The following is a 24,224-nucleotide window of genomic DNA, read 5'->3' as shown; positions in this document are numbered from 1 at the left end:
TTCCCACCGGAGCGGTACCTATTTATCTACTTGCACTGGTGTGCTTTTGAACTGCTAGGTTGGCAGGAGCATGGACCGAGCAATGGGAGCTCACCCTGTTGCGGGGATTCGAACCGCCGACCTTCTGATCGGCAAGTCCTAGGCTCTGTGGTTTAATCCATAGCGCCACCCATGTCCCTTAACCATAGTTAACCACGTGCAATTTGTGACATTCTGTATGCAAAGCAGGTGCTCCACCTCTAAGCTGCGCTGTCCTTCTGGGAACCCGACCTGAGTCCCGCCCAGCTGACTCAGTTTGCATTCTGCCTCACCTGAGCTCCAGACGTAGGAGGGAGCGGCAAAGACAGGATCCAAGCAGGGGAAATTGCAAAGGACCACAAACAGGTAATGCTCCCTGCTGAATTTCATGGGGTTTCTGCTCTAAACTGAGCATCTCTCTCCTTCTCTCTGTCTATAGCAATTTATTTCTTGTAGTTTTTTCCACCACTCCGAACTCAGAGCAGGTTTGGATATGCTTTTGTCTCAGGCCTGAGTTGGGAAGCTGCCTTGTGTGGAGTCAAGCACCCGGCAGCTTTCTGCTACCTGGAGGTGCTGCTAGGAATCGAACCCGGCACCTTCTGCTTGCAAATCGGCTCTGCCACTTAGCTGCTCTTGAAGGCTCTTAAAACCTGGCTGACTGAGGCCCGGAGCTGTTGGCTCAGTGACAGAAGAGAAAGGAGCATGCCTGAGCATGTGCAGAGTGCTTTTCGTTCAGCCACCAAGGAGCAACCATTGGCAGCTCATGGTAATCCTAGGATTCGGACAAAGCGGGTCTGTAAAATGTGCCCTGGATTGGCTCTGTTCCAGGGGAACAGCGGGAAATAAGAATAGAATAGAATAGAATAGAATAGAATAGAATAGTTTGTATGGCTGTGTCTCACACTGTCAACCTAGCCCAGTGGTGCCCGCTCTGACTTGCAGCAGCGGTCTTTTAGTTTCGGGCCTTCTGCATGCCAGGTACATGTTCTACCATTGACCTGTTTCCTGAAAAGACAGGTTCATGGGAAGCTCCCTTACACTGACTCAGACCCTTGAACCATCTAACCTAGTATTGCCTGCACTGACTGGCAGCAGCTCTAAAGGGTTTCTGCCCAGAGACCGTCACAGCCCAATGTGGAGATGCTGCTGGCAAGTGAGCAGGCTGAGCAGGTGCTCTGCCTCTGAGCTATGCCCCACATCTCATGCAAGAATCAATAAATATCCATGCATGTTTATGGGACATCCCCAGGCAGGCCACATGCAGCTCAGTGCAATTTAGGGATCAGGGGTGATGAGCCCAGACCCAGGGCAGGAAAGGGGACCCCCAGACCTCTTTATCCAGCCACTGGAACTCACTCTAGCAACATCCCTTCTTGCCTGATGACTGAAAGTGAGGTCTAGCACCTTCTGTATGACCACAGGTCCCCCTGCTTTGCTTAGTAAACGTAAAGGGACCCCTGACCATTAGGTCCAGTCTTCATTGACTCTGGGGTTGCGGCGCTCATCTCGCTTTATGCCGAGGGAGCCTGCGTACAGCTTCCGGGTCGTGTGGCCAGCATGACTAAGCCGCTTCTGGCGAACCAGAGCAGCGCACGGAAACACTGTTTATCTTCCTGCCGGAGTGGTACCTATTTATCTACTTGCACTTTGACATGCTTTCGAGCTGCTAGGTGGGCAGGAGCAGGGACCGAGTAACGGGAGCTCACCCCATCGTGGGGATTTGAACTGCCGACCTTCTGATCGGCAAGTCCTAGGCTCTGTGGTTTAACCCACAGCGCCACCCGCGTCCCTGCTTTGCTTATGTCTTGTTTATTTCTGTATTTATCGCATTTATAGCCTGCCTAGCTCCTTCCAGGAGCTCAAGGCAGCAGCCATGGTTCTCTGCCCCCACAACAACAACCCTGCAGGGTAGGTTAGGCTAAGAGAAGCACTGCAACTGGTCCCCACGGCATACCCTCCAATATTTCTTCATTGAAAACAGGGACATCCTGTTCCATAATAATAATAATAGGTAAAAGGTAAAGGACCCCTGGATGGTTAAGTCCAGTCAAAGGCGACTATGGGCTTGCGGCGCTCAGCTCGCTTTCAGGCCAAGGGAGCTGGCATTTGTCCACAGACATCTTTCTGGGTCATGTGGCCAGCAGGACTAAACTGCTTCTGGCGCAATGGGACACCGTGATGGAAGTCAGAGCACACAGAAACACCATTTACCTTCCCGCCGCAGCAGTACCTATTTATCTACTTGTACTAGTGTGCTTTCAAACTGCTCGGTTGGCAGGAGCTGGGACAGAGCAACGGGAGCTCACCCCGTCACGGGGATTCGAACCGCCGACCTTCTGACCGGCAAGCCCAGGACACTCAGTGGTTTAGACCACAGTGCCACCTGCATCCCATAATAATAAGAAGACCTGGTGAACAGAGCACAACAGAGGCTATATTTTCTGAGAATCCTCCAGAAAAACAGTCTCTCAAAGGACCTGTTGATGGCATTTTACCATTGCACTGTTGAGAGTGTATTAACTTATGGTCTGTGTGTGTGGTTTGGGAGCTGCACGGTCAGGGGAAAAACAATGCTGTCCAGGGTTGTAAAGACTGCGGAGAGAATAATTGGGTGCACTCTTCCCACCTTGGATCAAATCTATGCTTCCAGGTGTCATAAGAAAGCTGCAGAGATAGTGCAGGATAGTGCACACCCCGGAAATGATCTCTTTCAGCTTCTGCTTCTGGAAGAAGGTACAGGGTTATAAAGACTAGGACTAGCCGCCTGAGAAACAGTTTCTACCCAAATGCGATTTTGGTTTTAGACGCAGTGTAAGGAGTCTCTATGAGAGTATATTGTATTTAAAATAGCTGCCCAGAGTGGCTGGGGGGACCCAGCCAGATGGGTGGGGTATAAATAATAAATAATAATAATAATAATTATTATTATTATTATTATTATTAGATATCAGAGTTTTTAGGAAGCTAACCAGGTTGGGATAGCTGGGATAGCAGGCTTGTTGGGTTTTGAATGTTTTATGTAGATTTTTCAATTTTGTTGTTCTGTATGGCACAATGACAATAAAGATTATTGTATCGTATCATAATAATAGTAATAGAAATAATATTAACAATAATACTCTGCGCATCTTACTGTGTTACGCCATCCACTCTGGGCGGCTTCCTACATAATAGAACATTAAACATTAAAAATAACCTTCCCTATACAGGGCTGCCTTCAGATGTCTTCTAAAGGTTGTACAGTTACATATTTCCTTGACTCATGTGTGTGTGTCGCATAACTCCATACCCTCCAACATTTCTCCAATGAAAATAGGGATGTCCTAAGGAAAAGCGGGACATTCCAGGACTAAATCAGAAACCAGGACGGCTTCTGTAAATCCAGGACTGTCCCTTGAAAACAAGGACACTTGTGAGAGTCTGGCAAGATGACCCCCAGCGAGCGACATCATGGCTGAGGGGGAGATTTGAACCCAGGTCTCTCCCAGGCCCTTGCCCCACTCCTTCTTTCGCCTGAAGATCAAACAGCTTTTAAAGCCACTCAATTAGCAGGCAATTGCGGGGAGAGTAAAATGTTTGCCCCTTCAGATTTCCCAGCCTCTCCCAGAATTATTTTTTCCCCAGCATGCCTCTGCTTTTCTCATTTCTCCTGGACGCTCCCGATTTTCAAATGCCCAGTTCGCGAGGGAAGGGCTTCTGTTGTTGTCTACAAAACAATGCAGGAAATGAATGTCTGTGGGGCGTTGGTTTTTGAAAAGGGTGTGGTGGTGTGTCTTGGGGAAAAAGAGTAAAGCGATCCTGCTAGGGACAGAGGTGGATTTAGGGGAGGGTGACCTGGGCGTGGAGCCTCAGGGGCACCGCAACTATGATGGAGAATAGAAGGCGAGAGGCAGGGTGTTAGAATTTTGGCGTTGCCAAGGGCGCCACTGAAATTTGAGACCCCAAGGTCATGGGAGAAGTTTTCCTCCCTCTCTCGTATCGCTAGAACTTGTAGCTGAAGCTGAAAGTTGGACGATTCGGGACAGAGGAAAGGAAAACTTTCTCTATGCAGCGTGAAGTCAGACTGTGGAACTCTCTCCCACTGGAGGCAGTGATGGCCAGCAACAGCGGAGGATCTGCTATGAAACTAATGGAGCTTAAGCTTCAGGGGCCCTAATCCTGGAAGGGCCCCAGAAGCAAATTCAGCGCCTGTTGCTTAAAATGTTTGGATCTAGTTGACCCCATTTGAGCTGCGCAACTCAAATCAGTTTATTTATTTATTTATTTTTGATTATATCTACAACAATCAAAAAGCAATGACAAACCTAGACAGCATCTTAAAAAGTAGAGACATCACCTTGCCAACAAAGGTCTGTATAGTAAAAGCTATGGTTTTCCCAGTAGTGATGTATGGAAGTGAGAGCTGGACCATAAAGAAGGCTGATCGCCGTAGAATTGATGCTTTTGAATTATGATGCTGGAGGGGAGACTCTTGAGAGTCCCATGGACTGCAAGAAGATCAAACCGATCCATTCTGAAGGAAATCAGCCCTGAGTGCTCACTGGAAGGACAGATCGTGAAGCTGAGGCTCCAAGACTTTGGCCACCTCATGAGAAGAGAAGACTCCCTGGAAAAGACCCTGATGTTGGGAAAGATGGAGGGCACAAGGTGAAGGGGACGACAGAGGACGAGATGGTTGGACAGTGTTCTCGAAGCTTCCAACATGAGCTTGACCAAACTCCGGGAGGCAGTGGAAGACAGGAGTGCCTGGCGTGCTCTGGTCCATGGGGTCACGAAGAGTCGGACACGACCGAATGACTAAACAACAAAACAACGATCAAAAAGTCTGAGAGTCAGTGGCACAGATGCTGTAAAGATTTGGTGAGCAGTCATTGAACAATTCCAATGAGTTTGATAACAGGGGTTACCCAGACCTCGTGGCTGGTTGAGAAGGGGCTCCCATAACAATTTGGGCCCCCGAAATCTTGGTATGCTGCTGGCCACCAGTTTGGATGGCTTTAAAGGAGGATTAGACCTTGGGACTCAGCTACATGAGTTTAAAAAACCCGTTTTGAATTCGTTATAAACATGCAACACCAGATGGCGATGGAGAGCAAGAAAAATTCTATGCGATTTTTACATAGCGTTCCCCCCCTTTTGTTATAACGATTTAATTTCTGACTTACTTATAGCAGTTTCCTCCCCTGCGTGTAGATCCACCCCGATTCATGGAGGAGAGGGCTGTGTATTGTTACTCGACAGTGGTTCTTCTCTGCTTCCACAGTTGGAAGCGGCAATGTTTCTGAATGGCAGTTGCTGGAAACTGCAGGAGGGGAGAGTTGGTCTTGTGTTCGAATCCTGATTGCTGGTTTTCCACAGGTGATTGTTCAGCTGCTGTGAGAACAGGACTTGGGTCTAGGTGGGCCATTGGCCTGATCCGTCAGGCAGGCTCTTCTTATGTGCTTATATTCTTATGTGCAATTGTTTTGGAGCAGAAAGGGTGCCCTTTCTTGCATCAGTAGCCGGACTTCACAATTCTATGACCCTAGGATTTCGTTTAATTTTGTGGTTTAATTTCCCTTTCAAATCCTTTCTGATGAAACGCAGCATCGAATGATTTGAAAAACACAAGCAAACAGCGGGCTACTGCTTCACCAGCTGGGCCGACAAATGCCTTGTGTCACCGAGTCCTAATTCAGAGTTCAGGGGCCATCTAGTCCAACCCCCTGCTATGAAGGAATCATTATGCAAAGGCTGTTCCTATCTATCTCTGCATGTTGATGGGCTTGTAAATAAGCAATTTTTCCTGTGGTGACTGAGAGTCGTTCCCCAGGCAAGGAAATCTATAACCCTTTTTCTTTTCTGATTTATTTTAGCTTGCATTTGATTAATGTGATCTATACGTGATCTTCTAGGATATTCCTTTTTTCATTTTTTGTTGAAGCCATAATAAATAAATAATAGATAATAGATAATAGATAATAAAACAAATCTGGACTTATTTGCAAACTTGCAGTCGTTGTTACATGAGAGACACCATTATTTTTGTGCATTCCTGATAGCAGGCCCTCTCCTTTGAATCTTATGTCGCTATGACCTTTTGGTTAAAGCCATAAACTGGCTTGCTCATCAGTCCAAGAACCTTGGCTTTCCTTTTAAACAAAGCGGAATGCAGAGTTTCTCAACCTCATGTTCGCAATGTCTGCTGAAATCTCTGGTGCATATGTGTGAGGACCAGGAAACCGCATTACACAGAATTTGACTTTTGATCCATCCGGTTCAGTATTTCCTACTCAGCCAGCAGCAGCCATGAAGGATCTCAGGCAATATGTCTTTCCCAGCCCTACGTGTTGACAATGGGGATTGAAAATGGAACCTCCTCTATGCTAAGCAGAAGAAAAATCCTAGTCCTCATGGTTCTGGAAAAAAAAGGGCTGATTTAAACAGAAACATACGAAGTTGCATTGTAACAAGTCAGGGGGCTATGTAATGTCTACACTGACTGGCAGCAGCTCCCATGGGTTCCAGGCAGGGAACATGCCCTGAAGATAGATGCTGGAGATTGAACCTGCAGCCTTCTGCATGTATATTATTATTATTATTATTATTATTATTATTATTATTATTATTATTATTTATGTGCCATTCTGGCTGGGTTTCCCCAGCCGCTCTGGGCGGCTCCCAACAGAATATTAAAAACATGATAAAACATCAAACATTAAAAACTTCCCTAAACAGGGTTGCCTTCAGATGTCTTCTATAAGTCAGATAGTTGTTTATTTCCTTGACATCTGGTGGGAGGGCGTTCCACAGGGCAGGGGCCACTACTGAGAAGGCCCTCTGCCTGGTTCCCTGTAACCTCACTTCTTGTAGTGAGGGAACCTCCAGAAGGCCCTCAGAGCTGGATCTCAGTGTCCGGGGTGAACGATGAGGGTGGAGATGCTCCTTCAGGTATGCAGGGCCAAAGTCATTTAGGGCATTAAAGGTCAGCACCAACACTTTGAATCGTGCTCAGAAATGTACCCCTGAGCTATGGCTCTTCCATAGAGCTGTCTCTATGTGCACACTTCCTTGATATTCTCATTGATTTCGACAGTAACAAATTATTTTGTTTTTCTTGGCACCTATTTTGGATTTCCATTTTGGGTTGTAGTGGGCTGGTGGAAACGAGACACACAGGGGAACCTCGGCTGCATGGAAAATAGCCGGGAGCCCTGACTTGACGGAAAAAGGTTGCACAAAGAGAGTTCAACAAAAGTTCCTTTTAAATGCCGAAACCAACCGGCTGGTTATAACCAGGCATGTTGTTGCGTAAGGTCTTGGTGGGATCCGGACAGGGCTGTTGATCTGGCTTGCCCGGTTCGTCTTCCCAGCTTCTGATGGCAAAACAGCTTATGATTGTTGACAGTCGAGGATTGAGGAAGATTTAAGTGCCAGATTTTAGTAGGGGCGTCCTTGTAATTTGGGGTGGGGCAGGGGAGACCAAAGGTGTGTCCTCTGATCTCTCGCCCGGAGTCAGCACCTTGTAGCTCAATACTGCCTGCACTGGCTGGCAGCAACAGCACTCTAGGGTCCCCCCCAGCCCTGCCTGTAAATGTTGCTGGGGATTGAACCCAGGGCCTTCTGGATGCAAAGCAGGCGCTCTACCAGAGAAGAATGGCAGATCAAGTTGATGGATTATGGAGAAATGGCTAAAATGACCCGAAGAGTCAGAAATCAGGAAGACCAAAATTTTAATAAGGGAAGGGGGAAACTTATCTAAAAAAATCATTGTAAACAGTAGGATTGGAATATCACTTGTAGTTTAATGGTGAATTTTGGATATAATGGAGAGGTAAAAGATCTGGATTATTATAAAAGATGCAGGACGAAATGATTAACAATAGGACCCATAAAGGGGAGGAGGGAAATCCAGGAGATTCTCTGGAATCTTGTTTCTTGTATGTTGGATATGTGACTGTAAAATTTTAATCTGAAAACCAAATGTCTGTCTGTCTGTCTGTCTATCTGTCTATCTATCCATCGATCCATCGATCGATCGATCCATCCATCCATCTATCTATATCTATATCTATATCATCTATATCTATATCTATCTATCTATCATCTATCTATCAATCATCTATCTATCATCTATCTATCATCATCTATCTATCTATCTATCATCTATCTATCTATCATCTATCTATCTATCTATCTATCTATCTATCTATCTATCTATCATCTATCTATCTATCTATCATCTATCTATCATCTCTATCTATCTATCATCTTATCTATCTATCTATCATCTATCTATCATCTATCTATCTATCATCTATCATCTATCTATCTTCATCTATAAAGCAATGCAGCTGCTCTACTATGGAGCTATGGTGCTTTGCTTAAAAGGAGAACAAGATCCCAGTCCTCATGGTTCTGATTTAACTAGAGACAAGTCAGGTCATTGGTTTATCTAGTCCAGTATTCATGGAATAATAGAAGCATAGAATGCAGGTGGTGCTGTGGTCCAAACCACCGAGCCTCTTGGGCTTGCGGATTGGAAGCTTGGCGGTTCGAATCCCTGCGACAGGGTGAGCTCCCGTTGCTCAGTCCCTGCTCCTGCCAACCTAGCAGTTCAAAAGCACGTCAAAGTGCAAGTAGGTACTGCTCTGGCGGTAAGGTAAATGGCGTTTCCGTGCGCTGCTCTGGTTTCGCTCCTTCAGCTATACCGGGCCAAGGCCGTTTAGGGCTTTCATGGTCAGCACCAACACTTTGAATTGTGCTCAGAAATGTACTGGGAGCCAATGTAGGTCTTTCAATGTAGGGGTTATGTGGTCTCGGCGGCCACTCCCAGTCACCTGTCTAGCTGCTGCATTCTGGATTAGTTGCAGTTTCCAGGTCACCTTCAAAGGTAGCCCCATGTGGAGCCCATTGCAGTAGTCCAAGCAAGAGATAACCAGAGCATGCACCACTCTGGTGAGACAGTCTACGGGCAAATAGGGTCTCAGCCTGCGTACCAGATGGAGCTGGTAGACAGCTCCCCTGGACACAGAATTGACCTGCACCTCCACGGATAGCTGTGAGTCCAAAATGACTCCCAGGCTGCGCACCTGCTCCTTCAGGGGCACACTTACCCTATTCAGGACCAGGGAGTCCTCCACACCAGCCTGTCCCCTGTCCCCCCAAAACAGTACTTCTGTCTTGTCAGGATTCAACCTCAATCCATTAGCCGCCATCCATTCTCCAACAGCCTCTAGACACTATGGTTATCACCTAAAGCAGCCTTTCTCAACCTTGGGTCCCCAGATATTGTTGAACTACAACTCCCATCATCCCTAACTAGCAAGGCCAGAGTTTAGGGATGATGGGAGTTGTAGTCCAACAACATCTGGGGACCCACAGGTTGAGAAACACTGACCTAAAGGAAGCGTGCCAATTCTCCACTTGATTCTGTCTTATTTCATTTCTTTTCTCTCAGAAAGTGGTGGACTCTCCTTCCTTGGAGGTTCTTAAGGAGAGGCTGGATGGCTGTCTGCCATGGATGCTCTACAGTGGTACCTCAGGTTACATACTGTAATGGTTATATGGGGTTGCTCGTGTGTAAGTTGCTGCCACTCCTGGCTAGGTTGCCTGGTTAAACCTTTTCCTGGCTGGACAGCCCTTCACTTCGTGGCTGTTTCAGTCGCTAGCAGAATCCGTCAGTGGGCGTTTCTTGAACTTCTTCCAGCAAAGAAGTTCTTTGATGCCAAGTCTACGCCTACTTTCCCTGCGCGGAAGTCTTCTGCGCAGGGTGGGTGTGGGTAGCGGAGGACCTGTGCTCTCCCTGCTGATCTCCGTCGAGGAGTCCTGGAGCCCCCTCGCCAATTCCCATACCTGCCCCCCTTTATCCCTGGTGTTACGCTGATTTCCTTCCCCAGCCGATGAGCTCCCTCTCTCCCTGCTGGGCCCTTCTCCGGCATCGCTTGGGAGCCTTGCCTCCACCTCTGGCTCTGATGTCAGTTCCCTGACACATACGCTTCAGGTTACATACGCTTCAGGTTACAGACTCCACTAATCCAGAAATAGTACTTCAGGTTAAGAACTTTGCTTCAGGATGAGAACAGAAATCGGGCTCTTGCGGAGTGGCGGCAGCGGGAGGCCCCATTAGCTAAAGTGGTGCTTCGGGTTAAGAACAGTTTCAGGTTAAGTACAGACTTCCGGAACTAATTAAGTACTTACCCTGAGGCACCACTGTATTTGCAGTTCCTGCATTTCAGGGGGTTGGACTGGATGACCTTTGGTGTCCCTTCCAACTCCTATGATTCTGTACTGCCTCCCCTCCTCCCTTCCACCCCTGCCTTGCCACTCTGACAGTCTCAGTTGCTTAACACAGACTTCCAGCAAGCGTAATCCACCTATTGGGTTGCTCAGGTCGGGCTATCTGATCAAGGAAGTGCCTCAAATCCCCATTGATCTCTCCCTTGACGGATTTTTACTTTTTTATTTTTTAAAAAAGCACATTAAAAATCTATATCGCAGCTCTTTTTGCAGCTAATACCAAGAACGCACAGTGGCATTTTAAGAAATAAAACCCAGATAATCTTAGCACACCTGCTTTTAAAGATGAAATGACAGGTTTGGGAAGGAGACAGTCACTACATGTCAGAAAGGAGCTTAAGACTTGGCTGGGTGTTGCTGGTGTATAAGGGAAGAAGGGATTGGAGAGAGAGAGAGAGAGAGAGAGAGAGAGGGAAGGCTGTTCTTACCCACGAGATTTCTCTCTCTAAGAAGGTACCTAAAGTGCTTCCACCTAAAATGGGACAGAGTCCAAGTTGCCTAGCATAGATATATTTGATTCAGATATACCGTATTTTTCGCTCTATAGGACGCACCCGACCATAGGACGCACCTTGTTTTAGAGGGTGAGAGCAAGGGGGAAAAATTCTCCCCCTCTCGGCACAGCGCCCCTTCAGCGAAGCGGCAGGAGAAACGGAGCCCCTTCCATTTCTCCTCCGGCTTGGCTGAAGGGGCGCTATGCAGCTCTCCCTCTCTGCTGAAGCCGGGAGAGTCTTGCTCTCCCAGCTTCAGCAAAAGGAACCCGAAGCCTCCGGAGCGTAGCGGGAGCTCCCGCTGCGCTTCGGAGGCTTCAGGCGGCTATCCCTGAAGCCTTTGGAGCACAGCCGTGTTCCTGCTGCGCTTCGCAGGCTTCTGGTTCCTTTTGCTGAAGCCAGGAGAGCGAGAGGGGTTTGGCTGGGTTTTTGTGTGTTAGTCTCACGAACTGCTATTCTGTTAGTTGGGTTGTATGGATAAAATTCAAAAAAATTACTTTTTAAATTATTTAAAATAATAAAAAATAACAGCAATAAAAAGTAATATTTGAAACATATGTGGTTGTAAGTTGTTTCAAACTATTTGAAAATGGTTGTAGCCCACTCAGGTACCTTAGGGCTAAGAGCAGGTAATTAATAATAACAGTAGCAATAATAATATTCTTGTGTTTTTCCTAATATATGCATTTTCAAACACAATTTCACCTCGTATCCACATTTTGGTATGCAACACACGCGCTTTTTGTGTGTGTGCAAAGCAATTATTCCAAACAAAGCAATTATTCCAAACCTTTTTCGTGCTATTTTCCCTAATTCATGTATTTTTGCACACTTTTCACCCCAGTGCTTTAGATGCATTTGTAGGCCAGAGTACTGCATTGCAAAATTCAGAGGCTTGTGGATTTTCAAGGGTGTATTGAAAGGTTTTGCAGGGTTGTTTTTTTACAGTGTTTGCAGTGAAAACCCCACGTTTTTTCAGTGCCCCACAAAACCAGTAATCGATACATCACACATGGGGTTCGTACTTAACTTTAACATTTCTCTGATGAAAATAGGGATGTCTTGTATAATAATAATAATAATAATAATAATACACTTTCCATCGGACTGGGTTTCCCCAGCCACTCTAAGCGGCTTCCAAAATACATAAAAACAGAACAAAACATTAAACATTAAAAAAACTTCGCCATTTTTCTTTTCATTCTTATTTATTTATGATTACTTTGTCAAAATAAAGAAGAAGAAGAAGAAAACAAATACAATACAACAAACACAAACACAAACAAAAAAACCCTTCCCTATCCAGGGCTGCCTTCAGATTTCTTCTAAAGCTTGTTTAGTTACTGATCTCCTTGTCCCGGGGCCCCCACATAACTCCAGTATTTCTCCAGTGAAAATAGGGACGTCCTAAGGAAAAGCAGGATATTCTGGGATCAAATAAGAAACCGGGACAGCTCCTGTAAATCTGGGACTGTCCCTGGAAAATTCAGGACACTTGGAAGGTCTGTGGATTGCAAAATTCGGGGTCCCCTCCCAACCAGTGCCAAACTGTTGTTTCGCAGCCTTTTGTGGTCGCCGGGCCTTCTTTGAGGAAAGAGAGAGTGAGAGAAAGTGGGGAAGAGAGCAGTGGCTTTTTCAGAGACCTTCCACCTCTGTCCTCTGACGTGAGGCTTTTGTGGTCCAGCCTCCCTCTCCTCCTGAATATTCATGGCCGGAGAACCTCTACGGAGCCTGGAGAGAGGCGGAGAGGCCCACGGCTGCTATAGGGGGGAGCCTCAGAGCTCTGGGATCAGCTGGTAGCTCTCGGCTGCTCCTAGTGACCGAGAGAGGGGGCGGCTGGAGGCAGCTCCCTCCCTGCCTCTCTCTCTCTGTGTGTGCAGTCTGGACCGAGTACCACATCGGTCACAATTCGGACAAGGCCTAAGATCTCCTTACCAGCAATGGACGGAAGGCCAGGCAGCGGCAAGGAGGCTTAGCCGGACACATCCATGCGCCCTCTGAGCATGGATTGGCGGCGGAGAGAGGAAGGCGCTGGGCTCCCAAGCCACACCGGGGGGCTGCTGCCACAGACCGCTTCTTTGTAACATCGCAACAAAGAGCAGCGAGAGCTGCGGGGGGTAAGTGGACTGACCCCCCCTCTTTGACCTTTCCAGACTCCTTTCTGGGAAGGCCACTGGGGGGCTGGATCCGGCCGGCAATATGGACCGAGACCATGTGGTTCCTTTCTCTCCCCCCCAAAAAACAAACCTCCCCAAATTGCCTTCTTTCTCTCCTCCCCTTTCCAAGATTTTTAAGATGGGACCATAAAAGAGGGTGTCTGCACGTGGCAGAACGGGCCCCCTAAAATGCTCTCGCATTTGGTGCATAAAAGCAAGGCTAGAATATATTTTTTAAAAAAAAACGTTTCGGAAAATTAACCCTCGCCTCCTGCCACTTGCGGAAAGGTTAAGCCCCACGCCACCATATATTGTACCCCCTGCAAGGCCAATGGGACGTTGGTGACCTTTGTGAGGTCAGCAGAATTGACGGGCGCTTGACGGAGACTCGGTTTATATATAACCCTGCTGGGGTGCATGTAAATCAATCCCGTCTTGGGATGGGGGGGGGGGGAGAGGAAGCAAGGAAGGGGAGTGTGTGCAGAGATGAGCAGGGTTTTTTTTTTTCATTTTTTGCGGAGGGCACAGGGGTGCGCTTTGGGGACAGGGGGGAGTTCTGCGGGCGAGTTTCAGGGGATGGGGGAATTCAGGTGATGGAGGTGCCACGGCCAGGCGGCATGCATGAACACCCCATGGAGGGGGGGAATTCTTGGGTGCAGTGCTCCCTGCCCAGGAAAAGTGGTGGTGAAGCCCCAGAGCGAGAGATAGACCTTTTAAGGGACAATGAATAAGTGAGGAAGGAACAGGGTTCTTCTGGGGCAACAAGAAACGATGGCATAGATTGTGGAAATTTGAATTCACACCAGGTGTTTAAGGGACGTTTAAAGCACATGGCTCCACCTCCCAAAATAATTCTGGGAACTGTAGTTTACCCCCCAGGGAGTTGAAATTCCCAGAACCCTTAAGAAACTAAAAGGACCTGTATTTTAATCACACGAAGCTACAATTCCCGGTGCCAACATGAGAGCGGTCCATAGCACCTCCACTTACAAAATGTGCTCGAAATTATTGTGTTGATGTGACTAACAGATTGATTAAACTTTTGGGGGACTTAAGTCAAACCATCAGACGCGTAATGCGTTACTCTTATTTGACAGACCTGTATATACGCACCTGTGGGTGCAGAGGGCAAATGAATAAATGAAATAAAGTGTGAACAATGGGGCTAAAATGGCAAAGGAATGCGAAGGGGACCATTCAAGTAGAGCTCAAATGTGCACAGATTAAGTGACTGGGAAAAGTTTGGAACCTCAACGGCAGAGCATCTGCTTGGAGTGCAGAAGGCCCTGGTTCAACGGCATCTCTGCATAGGGCTGGGAGTGTCCCCTGCCTGGAAACCCAGAGGTTCATTGCTGCCAGTCCGTGTATACAGTACTGAGCTTGATGACTCAACAGTAGGCAGCTTGGCACGGCTGAGTAAATTGACACCTGTTGTGGGGGCAGGGATCCTTGGTCTCCTTTTCCGGCTGAAGCAAACAGAACCAAGCTTTCGTATTAGTTCAGGACGAGTAAAAGAAAGTCCTTCTTCATGCAGCCCAGAGTTAGACTGTGGAACTCCCTCCCACTGGATGCAAGGATGGCTCCCAAATTGGATGGCTTTGAAAGAGGTTTGGACAAATTCAAAGAGAAGAGGACTGCTGATGATTACTGGCTGGGATGGCTAAGCTCTGCTTCCATGGTTCTGAATACCAGTTGCTGGAAACTGTGGGGTGTGGGGAGACGGCTCTTGCGTTCGAATCCTGCTTGCGTGTTTCCCATCGGGGCACCTGGTTTGACCACTGTAAGAACAGGGTGCTGGACAAGGTGGGCCACTGGCCTGATCTGGCGAGATCTTATGTTAAAAAACACCCTGAGAATCTGAAATCGACAGTCTCCCACACCTCATTCCAGCTGTTCTGATCTTTAGTTTCTAGTTTCCCAACTCTTCCTCTCTCTTAAAAGGATTGCATGGATTTCCACATAGGTCTAGCATTAAAGGGTCTTGGGAAATGGGGTCCTGTGATCGTGCTTTAGACTGAAGAGGAGAAGATTTCGGGGAAACACAACCTTGGCCTCCTGATCTCTGAAGGGCAGAAGTTGCAGTAGACTTTTGGTCCCTGTTGCTCCAACGAAGCAGGAACTTGAGCCAGCAGGTGCAAATTTCAGGGGAAGTGGCTTTTGGTTAAGCATTAAGAGAAACTTTTCTTAAGAGTCGTTTGGTAGTGGAAGACACTCGCTTGGAAGATGAGGAGCTCTCCTTGGCTTTGGAGATATATTTTTTAATAGCACCTGCTGGACCAGTGGCAGATTGTGGGGTGGAAAGCAGCAGTAGGCAGATTCAGAGGCAGCGACTGGCATCCTGGTTTAGTCTGCCATTCTCCTGCTGAGTTCTCCAAAGGCAACCCTGAGACAGAAGAGGAGGAAGATGGCAGAAAGGGCCAGGACTGGATGTAAGTAAGGAGGCAGGCAGGCAGGGGTTGGCCGAGGCTCGGGATGCGGGGCACAGTGCCCTATTCACCTTCATGGACCACCCAGGGACGCGGGTGGCGCTGTGGTCTAAACCACTGAGCCTCTTGGGCTTGCCCATTGGAAGGTTGGCAGTTCAAATCCCCGTGACAGAGTGAGCTCCCATTGCTCTGCCCCAGTTCCTGCCAACCTAGCAGTTCGAAAGCACGCCAGTGCAAGTAGATAAATAGGTACCGCTGCGGCGGGAAAGTAAACAGCGTTTCCATGCGCTCTGGCTTCCGTCATGGCGTTCCGTTGTACCAGAAGCAGTTTAGTCCTGCTGGACACACGACCCGGAAAGCTGTCTGTGGGCAAACACTGGCTTCCTCGGCCTGAAAGCAAGATGAGCGCCGCAACCCCATAGTTACCTTTGGCTGGGGCTAGTCACACTTCTCTGAAGTCTCTCAGCCTCACTCACCTCACAGAATGTTTGTTGTGGGGGAGGAAGGGAAAGGAGATTGTTAGCCGCTCTGAGACTCCTTAAGGGGAGTGAAAGGCGGGATATCAAGTCCAAACTCCTCTTCTTCTCTTTCTTAACCGTCCAGGGGCCCTTTAAAGGTAAAGGTAAATGGACCCCTGACCATTATGACCCTGGGGGCATATCCATAAAGCTAAAGGGACCCCTGACCATTACGTCCAGTTGTGACTGACTCTGGGGTTGCGGCACTCATCTCGCTTTACTGGCTGAGGGAGCCGGTGTACAGCTTCCGGGTCATGTGGCCAGCATGACTAAGCCGCTTCTGGCGAACCAGAGCAGCGCATGGAAACACCGTTTACCTTCCCGCCGGAGTGGTACCTATTTATCTGCTTGTACTTTGACGTGCTTTTGAACTGCTAGGTTGGCAGGAGCAGGGACTGAGGAACGGGAGCTCACCCCATCATGGGGATTTGAACCGCCGACCTTCTGATTGGCAAGTCCTAGGCTCTGTGGTTTAACCCACTGTGTCACCCGTGTCCCTCCAGGGGCCCTTTACTTTTTAAAAAACCTTTTAATGGACTGAACAGACATATTTTCAAGATGCTGTATTAGAGATCCTGTAGAAGACTAGATGACCACTAGGGCACCTTGCAACCCAACGGTTCTAAGATTCCACAGGGAGTGGCCACACCTCATGGGTAAGGCCCCTGTTTTGTGTGTGTGGAAGGTCCCCAGACCCTCTAAGTGTCCCTATTTTCCAGGGACATAAGTGTCCTATTTTCTAGCTGCTTGATCTGCAGGTGAAACAAAGTGTGAGACAAATGCCTAGGAGAGACCAGGGTTCAAATCTACCCCTCAGCCCTGCTGTCGTTTGCTGGGCGTCATCTTGGCAGACCCGCCAAGTGTCCTTGTTTTCAAGGGACAGTCCCGGATTTACAGAAGCTGTCCCGGTTTCTGATTTGGCCCCGAAATGTCCTGCTTTTCCTTAAGACGTCCCTGTTTCCATTGGAGAAAGTTGGAGGCTATGGAGTTATGCAAACCCCTAGCCAAGGAGATAAGCACAACCTTTAGAAGACATCTGAAGGCAGGGAAGTTTAATGTTTCATTGTGTTTTTAATATGTGCTGGAAGCCGCCCGGAGTGGCTGGGGTAACCAGTGAAATGGGCGAGGTATAAATCATGAAATTACCATGATTATCGTTATGGAACACGACGTCCCTATTTTTGTCGGAGAAATGCTGGAGAGTATGGATCCCTGTTTCAAAGTTGGAAGACTCAGAGAAAAAGTTCTTCTTTGCACAGAGTTAAACTCTGGAACTCCCTGCCACAGGACACAGGATTGCTTTGAAAGAGGGCTGGGCAAATTCAGAGAGGAGAGGACTATTGATAGCTACTAGCCCAGGATGGCTGGAGGCAGCAATGCTTCTGAATACCAGTTGCTGGAAACTGCAGGAGGGGCAGAGGGTTCTTGCACCCGTGTCCCATTTGTGGGTCTCTGCTTGGGGCATCTGCTTGGCTACTGTGAAAAGAGGGTGTTGGTCTTGATGGGCCACTGGCCTGATCCATCAGGCTTTTCGTATGCTCGGAATGTACCTAATGGATGGCAAAACCCATTTTATGGAGGTACCGCCTTTGAAATGTTTGTGTGTATGTGTGTGTATATATTTAAGGTAAAGGGACCCTTGACTGTTAGGTCCAGTCGTGACCGACTCTGGGGTTGCGGCGCTCATCTCGCTTTATTGGCCGAGGGAGCCGGCGTAGAGCTTCCAGGTCATATGGCCAGCAGGACTAAGCTGCTTCTGGCGAACCAGAGCAGTGCACGGAAACGCTGTTTACCTTCCCGCCGGAATGGTACCTATTTATCTACTTGCACTTTGACGTGCTTTCGAACTGGCAGGAGCAGGGACCGAGCAACGGGAGTTCACCCCGTTGCAGGGATTCGAACCGCCGACCTTCTGATCGGCAAGTCCTAGGCTCTATGGTTTAACCCACAGCGCCACCTGGGCCCCATATATATATATTTACATACATACATATAAATAGCAGCAGTGGGAACCGTGTAGAGGAAGAGGAAGAGGAAGATGGGGCTTCTGAGGGCAGCCATCTGCAAAGGGCACAGATCTGTCGGCCCCAGGAGACAGTGCCAAATAGCCACAGGGCTCCCTCTGCTTAAACTTTGCAGTTCTAGTTAGTGGGGCAGGGATCTAGTTCCTGCCTAGGTAACCCCCCCCCCCCCCCCCGCAACACCACACATCCACTTGCTGGCCTATAAATTAAGTTCAAATTCGTAGCTCAACCTCCTGCAACCTGGTGCCCTCTGGGTGTTGTTGGACTACAGCTCCCATCGGCCTATCAATAGCTATCAATAATAATAATAATAATAATAATAATAATAATAATAATAATAATAATTTATTATTTATACCCCGCCCATCTGGCTGGGCCTCCCCAGCCACTCTGGGCGGTTTCCATAAAAACCAAAAATACAGTAAAATATCACACGTTAAAAACTTCCCTCAACAGGGCTGCCTTAAGATGTCTTCTGAATGTCCGGTAGTTGTTTATCGCTTTGACATCTCGTGGGAGGGCGTTCCACAGGGCGGGCGCCACTACCGAGAAGGCCCTCTGCCTGGTTCCCTGTAGCTTTGCTTCTCGCAATGAGGGAACCGCCAGAAGGCCCTCAGCGCTGGACCTCAGCGTCCGGGCAGAATGATGGGGGTGGAGATGCTCCTTCAGATATACTGTACCGAGGCCGTTTAGGGCTTTAAAGGTCAGCACCAACACTTTGAATTGTGCTCGGAAACATACTGGGAGCCAATGTAGGTCTTTCAAGACTGGTGTTATATGGTCTCGGCGGCCGCGTAGGCAGCGTAGTCAATAGTCAATAGGGGTGATGATGGGAATCGTAGGGCAGACCCACACTCTGCATTTGAAGCATATTCAATGCAGGGTTTTTTAAGCACATGGCTTCCCCACCAATGAATCTTGGGAACTGTCGTTTTCCTCTCCCGGAGTTCCCGTTCCGCAAACTGCAGTTCCCAAGAAGTCATGTGCTTAAAACGTACAGTGGTACCTCCGGTTACGTACTTAATTCGTTCCAGAGGTCTGTTCTTAACCTGAAACTGTTCTTAACCTAAAGCACCACTTTAGCTAATGGGGCCTCCCACGGCTCCTACGCCGCCGGAGCACGATTTCTGTTCTCATCCTGAAGCAAAGTTCAGTCTGGGACCTTTGCATCCAACTGTGGAGGGACAGGAGAGCATCACTGGTGAAACCCAGCCAGGTGGGCAGGGTATAAATAATAAGATGGTGATGATTACAGTGGTACCTCGGGTTAAGAACTTACCGTATTTTTCGCTCTATAAGACGCACCAGACCACACGACGCACCTAGTTTTTGGATGAGGAAAACAAGAAAAAAATATTCTGAATCTCAGAAGCCAGAACAGCAAGAGGGATCGCTGCGCAGTGAAAGCAGCAATCCCTCTTGCTGTTCTGGCTTCTGGGATAGCTGTGCAGCCTGCATTCGCTCCATAAGACGCACACACATTTCCCCTTACTTTTTAGGAGGGAAAAAGTGAGTCTTATAGAGCAAAAAATACGGTAATTCGTTCTGGAGGTCTGCTCTTAACCTGAAGCATCACTTTAGCTAATGGGTCCTCCCACTGCTGCCGCGCTGCTGCTGCTGCCCGATTTCTGTTCTCATCCTGAAGCAAAGTTCTTAATCTGAGGTACTATTTCTGGGTTAACGGAGTCTGTAACCTGAAGCGTATGTAACCCGAGGTACCACTGTACATCGAATACAATTAAATGCAGAGCGTGTGAATCATAGTTTGTGAAGGGTGCTGGAAACAGGAGTTCCATAGGGAGGAAATCTATGGTTCCCAAGAGGTTTTTTTTTTGGGGGGGGGGGAGGTTGGGTGACTCAGATGTGCATCGGACATGATTTAAATGTACAGTGCGGCTCTGCCCGAAACATTTGGAGGCTAGGCAGGCTGGAGAAGGCTGCTGGGGAGCAGGCCGTGGTTTGCAGGCAGTGCAAGCTGAGATCTGTACATGCTCAGGGGCACTCTTGGCTTTCCCAGCTGTGTGCTACACATGTTGGGGTGACATTTAATGCATGCTCGGTGCTGCCTTTGAGGCAGAACTGAAGAGGAGGAGCTCCTTGCTGTTTTCTGAAGCGAAATCCGAGCTGATCTGCCATTTGTTGCTCCGTGGCCTCTTGGCGAGTCCGCCTTGTGACCGTCCCAATCTGGGATGGGTGTCGTAATGGTTTCCTAGGCCCTCTGCCTCCTCTGTGATGGTTCAGGCAGTGTGACTGGAAGCCTGCGTGCCGGAGAGGGTGGGGCTCTTTTTTCTTTAGCTGTGAGGGGAGGAGGAGGCGAAGGGAAAAATGTATATTATTCAGCCGATTGTTCCAAGGTGGCTCAGAAAAGCCTCAGGGATGGGAGTTGAAGGGAGCCTTTTTGCATGACTAGCCCAGCGGCCTCAACGCTGAATCAGGCCAAACCCTCTGCTGAGCACAGCATCCTATTCTCACAGCGGTCAAAACAGATGCATCTTCTGGTAAGCTGGCATCCAGCTACAAGCCCAAATTCAAGGTACAGTGGTACCTCAGGTTAAGTACTTAATTCGTTCCGGAGGTCCGTTCTTAACCTGAAACTTGTTCTTAACCTGAAGCACCACTTTAGCTAATGGGGCCTCCTGCTGCTGCCGCGCCGCTGGAGCACGATTTCTGTTCTCATCCTGAAGCAAAGTTCTTAACCTGAAGCACTATTTCTGGGTTAAAGGAGTCTGTAACCTGAAGCGTATGTAACCTGAGGTACCACTGTATTACTATTAGACCATAGAATCCTAGAATTGTAGACTTGAAAGGTACCCCAAGGGTGTTTGTTTGTTTGGTTGGTTTTTCAGATTAATTTTTTACAGTCACATATCGAATATACAACATACAAACAAGATTCCATATAATCTCCTGGACTTCCCTCCTCCCCTTTTGGGTCCTATTGTTAATTATTTCCTCCTGCATCTTTTATTATAATCTGGAATCTTTTACCTCTCTACTGTGTCCAAAATTCACCATTAAACTACAAGTGACATTCCAATCCTACTAACGATTTTCACTGTTTACAGTGATTTTTAAGATAAGTTTTCCCCACTCCTTATTAAAATTTTGGTCTTCCTGATTTCTGACTCTTCCGGTCATTTCCGGTCCACTTGATCTGCCATTCTTCTTTGGTCGGGACTTTATCTTCTTTCCATCTCTGGAACAAAAACATCCCCGCAGCCGTGGTCGCACACATAAATAGTCTTTTCTGCTCCCTTGGGATTTTAGGCGCCGAGAATTTCTAAATGGAAGGCTTCGGGTTGGGTTTTTTAAAGAAAAAGTTATTTTAAACATTTTTTCCAACTCATTATATATCGTTTCCCAAAATTCTTTTCCTACCTTACATTTCCATCACACCCCTAAGGGTCATCTAGTCCAACCCACTGCAATGCAGGAATCTCAGCTAAAGCATCCATGACAGATGAACATCCAACTTCTGCTTAAAAACCTCCAAGGAAGGAGAGAGTCCACCAGCTCACAAGGGAGTCAGTCCCACTGCCGAACGGCTCTCATTGTCAGAAAGTTCTTCCTGATGTTTAGTCGGAATCTCTGTGCTGGTCCTGGGGGGGCTACCGTGTGGCGAGGTCCGTGTCCAGTCTGGGGTCAAGGGTGTGGTGTGTAGACTGTCCATCAAGGCAGAAGCAGGGTCCAAGGCAAGGAGTCGGGCAAGGTCAGGAACTCTGGCAGAAGAGCAGGACAGGGTGCTGGCAGGAACAGGCTACCAACAATATTGCTCCCGCAACCTGGGACTGGGGCTGACTGGCTTTTATCTGCCCTGAGGCCTAGGGCAGCCCTGGTCCACAGGTGACTCGCCTCTGGAGGTGAGCACTCCTCCTGTGAGAACTTAGTTCCCTCCGCCTCTCTGCCCTGAGCCTCTGCAGCTCAGGAGAGGCTGGAGGGTTACTGGGCCCAGAGGCAGCCTCACCTTCCCCTGACGGAGCTGGGAGTGGAGCACCTGCAGGCAATGGGTCCTCCATCACCTCAGGGGCCAGGTGCCTGCACCTGAGGACCCAGCACAGGTGAGGACCCTTCAGGCTCAGGCCCCAGCCCCGGCTCAGCTGGTTCTGGAGGCGGGGACTCCTGTCCAGGCTGGGATCCCTCAGGTTCAGCCTCTGAGTCCGAATCCCAGGCCATCACAATCTCCTTCCTTGTCACTTGAAGTCATTGGTTCGAGTCCTACCCTCCAGAGCAGCAGAAAGCAACCTTGCTCCATCTTCCATGTGAAAGCCCTTCAGGAATTTGAAGATGGCTTATATATCACCTCTTTATCTGAACGATCGTCGTGCCCCAATTATGCCCAGGAGGCCGGTTCAATATGCACATGCCTCGCATTTTAAAACTAGGGTCACATACAGTGGTACCTCGGGTTACATACGCTTCAGGTTACAGACTCCGCTAACCCAGAAATAGTGCTTCAGGTTAAGAACTTTGCTTCAGGATGAGAACAGAAATCGTGCTCCAGTGGCGTGGTCGGCAGTGGGAGGCCCCATTAGCTAAAGTGGTGCTTCAGGTTAAGAACAGTTTCAGGTTAAGAATGGACCTCCGGAACAAATTAAGTACTTAACCCGAGGTACCACTGTATAACATTCGTTCTGCCCTTGCAAGAAATCACTCTTTCATTGGGGAACTCCGGAACTCTCTGCTGATTGATGTTGGGACAGGTATCTCTTTGCCGTATTGTTTTTGGTGGAAAATGTGGAGAACAGGATGGGACCATTGGCTCAATCCAGCAGCCAGGCTTTTCCGACAGTCTCTGTTTCTCTGTCTGTGTGGTTTGGGCAATGTTGACACAACGCTGGAGATTGAGCAAGTTTGTGCTGTTCTCTCCCAGCGAAAGAAATGTCTCATTGCTGGGAGAGATTGCTGGTCATGTGGACATTCTTGGCTCCTGGAGATGTTTGGTTTCTCCAGTTAAAGATTTGTGTGTTGTCGGGATTTCTCTCATTGCTGCCTGCCCCTCCTGACAGCCAAATGATCTGAAACTAAATGAGAGATCTCTTTTCCGGAGGCAGCACAGGGAGAGAGGTTAAAGATTTAATCGCCGGCCCAAAGGTGGGATTGAACGGGAAGCGTTGAACCAGGGAAGAAGAATCTCCAGCCCACAGGCTGAATGTGGCCCCCTGGCCCTCTCAATCTGGCCCACAGGACTCTCTCCAAGCCACTCCCCTTGTCCCAAATCCACACCCCCTCAGTGGCCCAGATCTGAACCCTCCTCAGATTCTTTTGCTTGGCTGAGATGCATCCCTGAAGTGTTATCAGGCTTCTGAACAGAGGAGAGAGAGAGAAGGGAAAAAACGGTGAGACTGTGTGTGTAGAAATCTCTGGCCTTTGCTTGACTGAAATAATAGAAAAATAGAATGGTATTGTTGGAGGGAACCCTAAGTGTCATCTAGTCCGACCTCTTGCAATGCAGGAATCCTGGGGTGGACTTGAACCACCAACCTTCAGAAAGTTGCCTATTGCCCCACCCACTTTTACTCCTGACCACGCCCACTTCTGAACCCAAGACACTTTGCCTGTGCTGAGCCACTGAGTAATTAAACAATTATTATTATTGCTGTTAATTAATTAATGGTTGTTTAATAAGTGAAGTAGGATCCATCCATTGCTTCAGGTGTCTTGGAAAGACCCTGACCCATGAAAATAATTGTGGTTTGTTTCCCCTGGATTCCTAGCCTTATTTCTTTTATGTGCTTTTATACTTGTGTTTCATACTTTACATTTTGGATTTTAACAGCATTGCTCCATTTTTTAAAATGTTGTACACTGCTGAGAGATTTTTTTGAAAAACCTGCTTTATGAATGGTTTTTTGATGAACAAATGAATAAAGGAAAATAAAGGGTGAATGTTAAGCAGAATGTATAGTTCGGGTGCATGGGCAGGGGTGTGTTTGTGTACACACACACACACACACACACACACGTGTACAAACATATACAACCACACAAACAAATTACTTACTCTTGTATTAGAACTAGAAAAAAGGCCTGTCTATGTGGGAAATTGCAGTCAGATGTGACATGACCTATCATATATTTGTATTCCCACTGTCAAAACAATGCGTATTTTATTGTTCCATTCCTGCAACACGCCTTTCCTAGCCATTGGCCAAGCCTCCCTGTGATGTTCCTGGGTGTTCTCATCACCTGGGAGGAGGAGAGGAGAACTCCCAGCAACAGAATGCTCACAAACATTTTTGTCCTGTTGGGAAAGTGAAATATTGGCTTGGACAGGAGAGGAAACTCTAAAGGGCATCCACAGTTATCTAGAGCA

General features: G+C 48.0%; 1 protein-coding gene across 19 annotated transcripts in view; it reads left to right on the top strand.

The window, feature by feature from the left end:
• Nucleotides 1–324: 324 nt before the first annotated feature.
• The window catches only part of ARHGEF10L (Rho guanine nucleotide exchange factor 10 like), a 153,462-nt gene continuing 129,562 nt past the window's right edge, over nucleotides 325–24,224 (top strand). For 5 of the 19 annotated variants that reach the window (XM_083750138.1, XM_083750148.1, XM_083750131.1 and 2 more), the window contains exon 1: nucleotides 12,608–12,904. Coding sequence is in view for 8 of the 19 variants with exons in the window: in XM_083750128.1 (XP_083606254.1) it covers nucleotides 20,314–20,409 (96 nt within the window). In the remaining 11 variants the exon portion in view is untranslated. Of the gene's footprint in view, nucleotides 385–12,553; nucleotides 12,905–20,270; nucleotides 20,410–24,224 lie in introns of those variants that run through there. The other 14 variants (XM_083750144.1, XM_083750142.1, XM_083750139.1 and 11 more) reach the window with 8 other exon arrangements.

The sequence above is a fragment of the Podarcis gaigeae genome (genome assembly GCF_964106915.1).
Source record: "Podarcis gaigeae genome assembly, chromosome: 8".
Lineage (NCBI taxonomy): Eukaryota > Metazoa > Chordata > Lepidosauria > Squamata > Lacertidae > Podarcis > Podarcis gaigeae.
The sequence above is the reverse complement of the archived record's forward strand: the minus strand, read 5'-3'. Positions and strand labels throughout refer to the sequence as shown.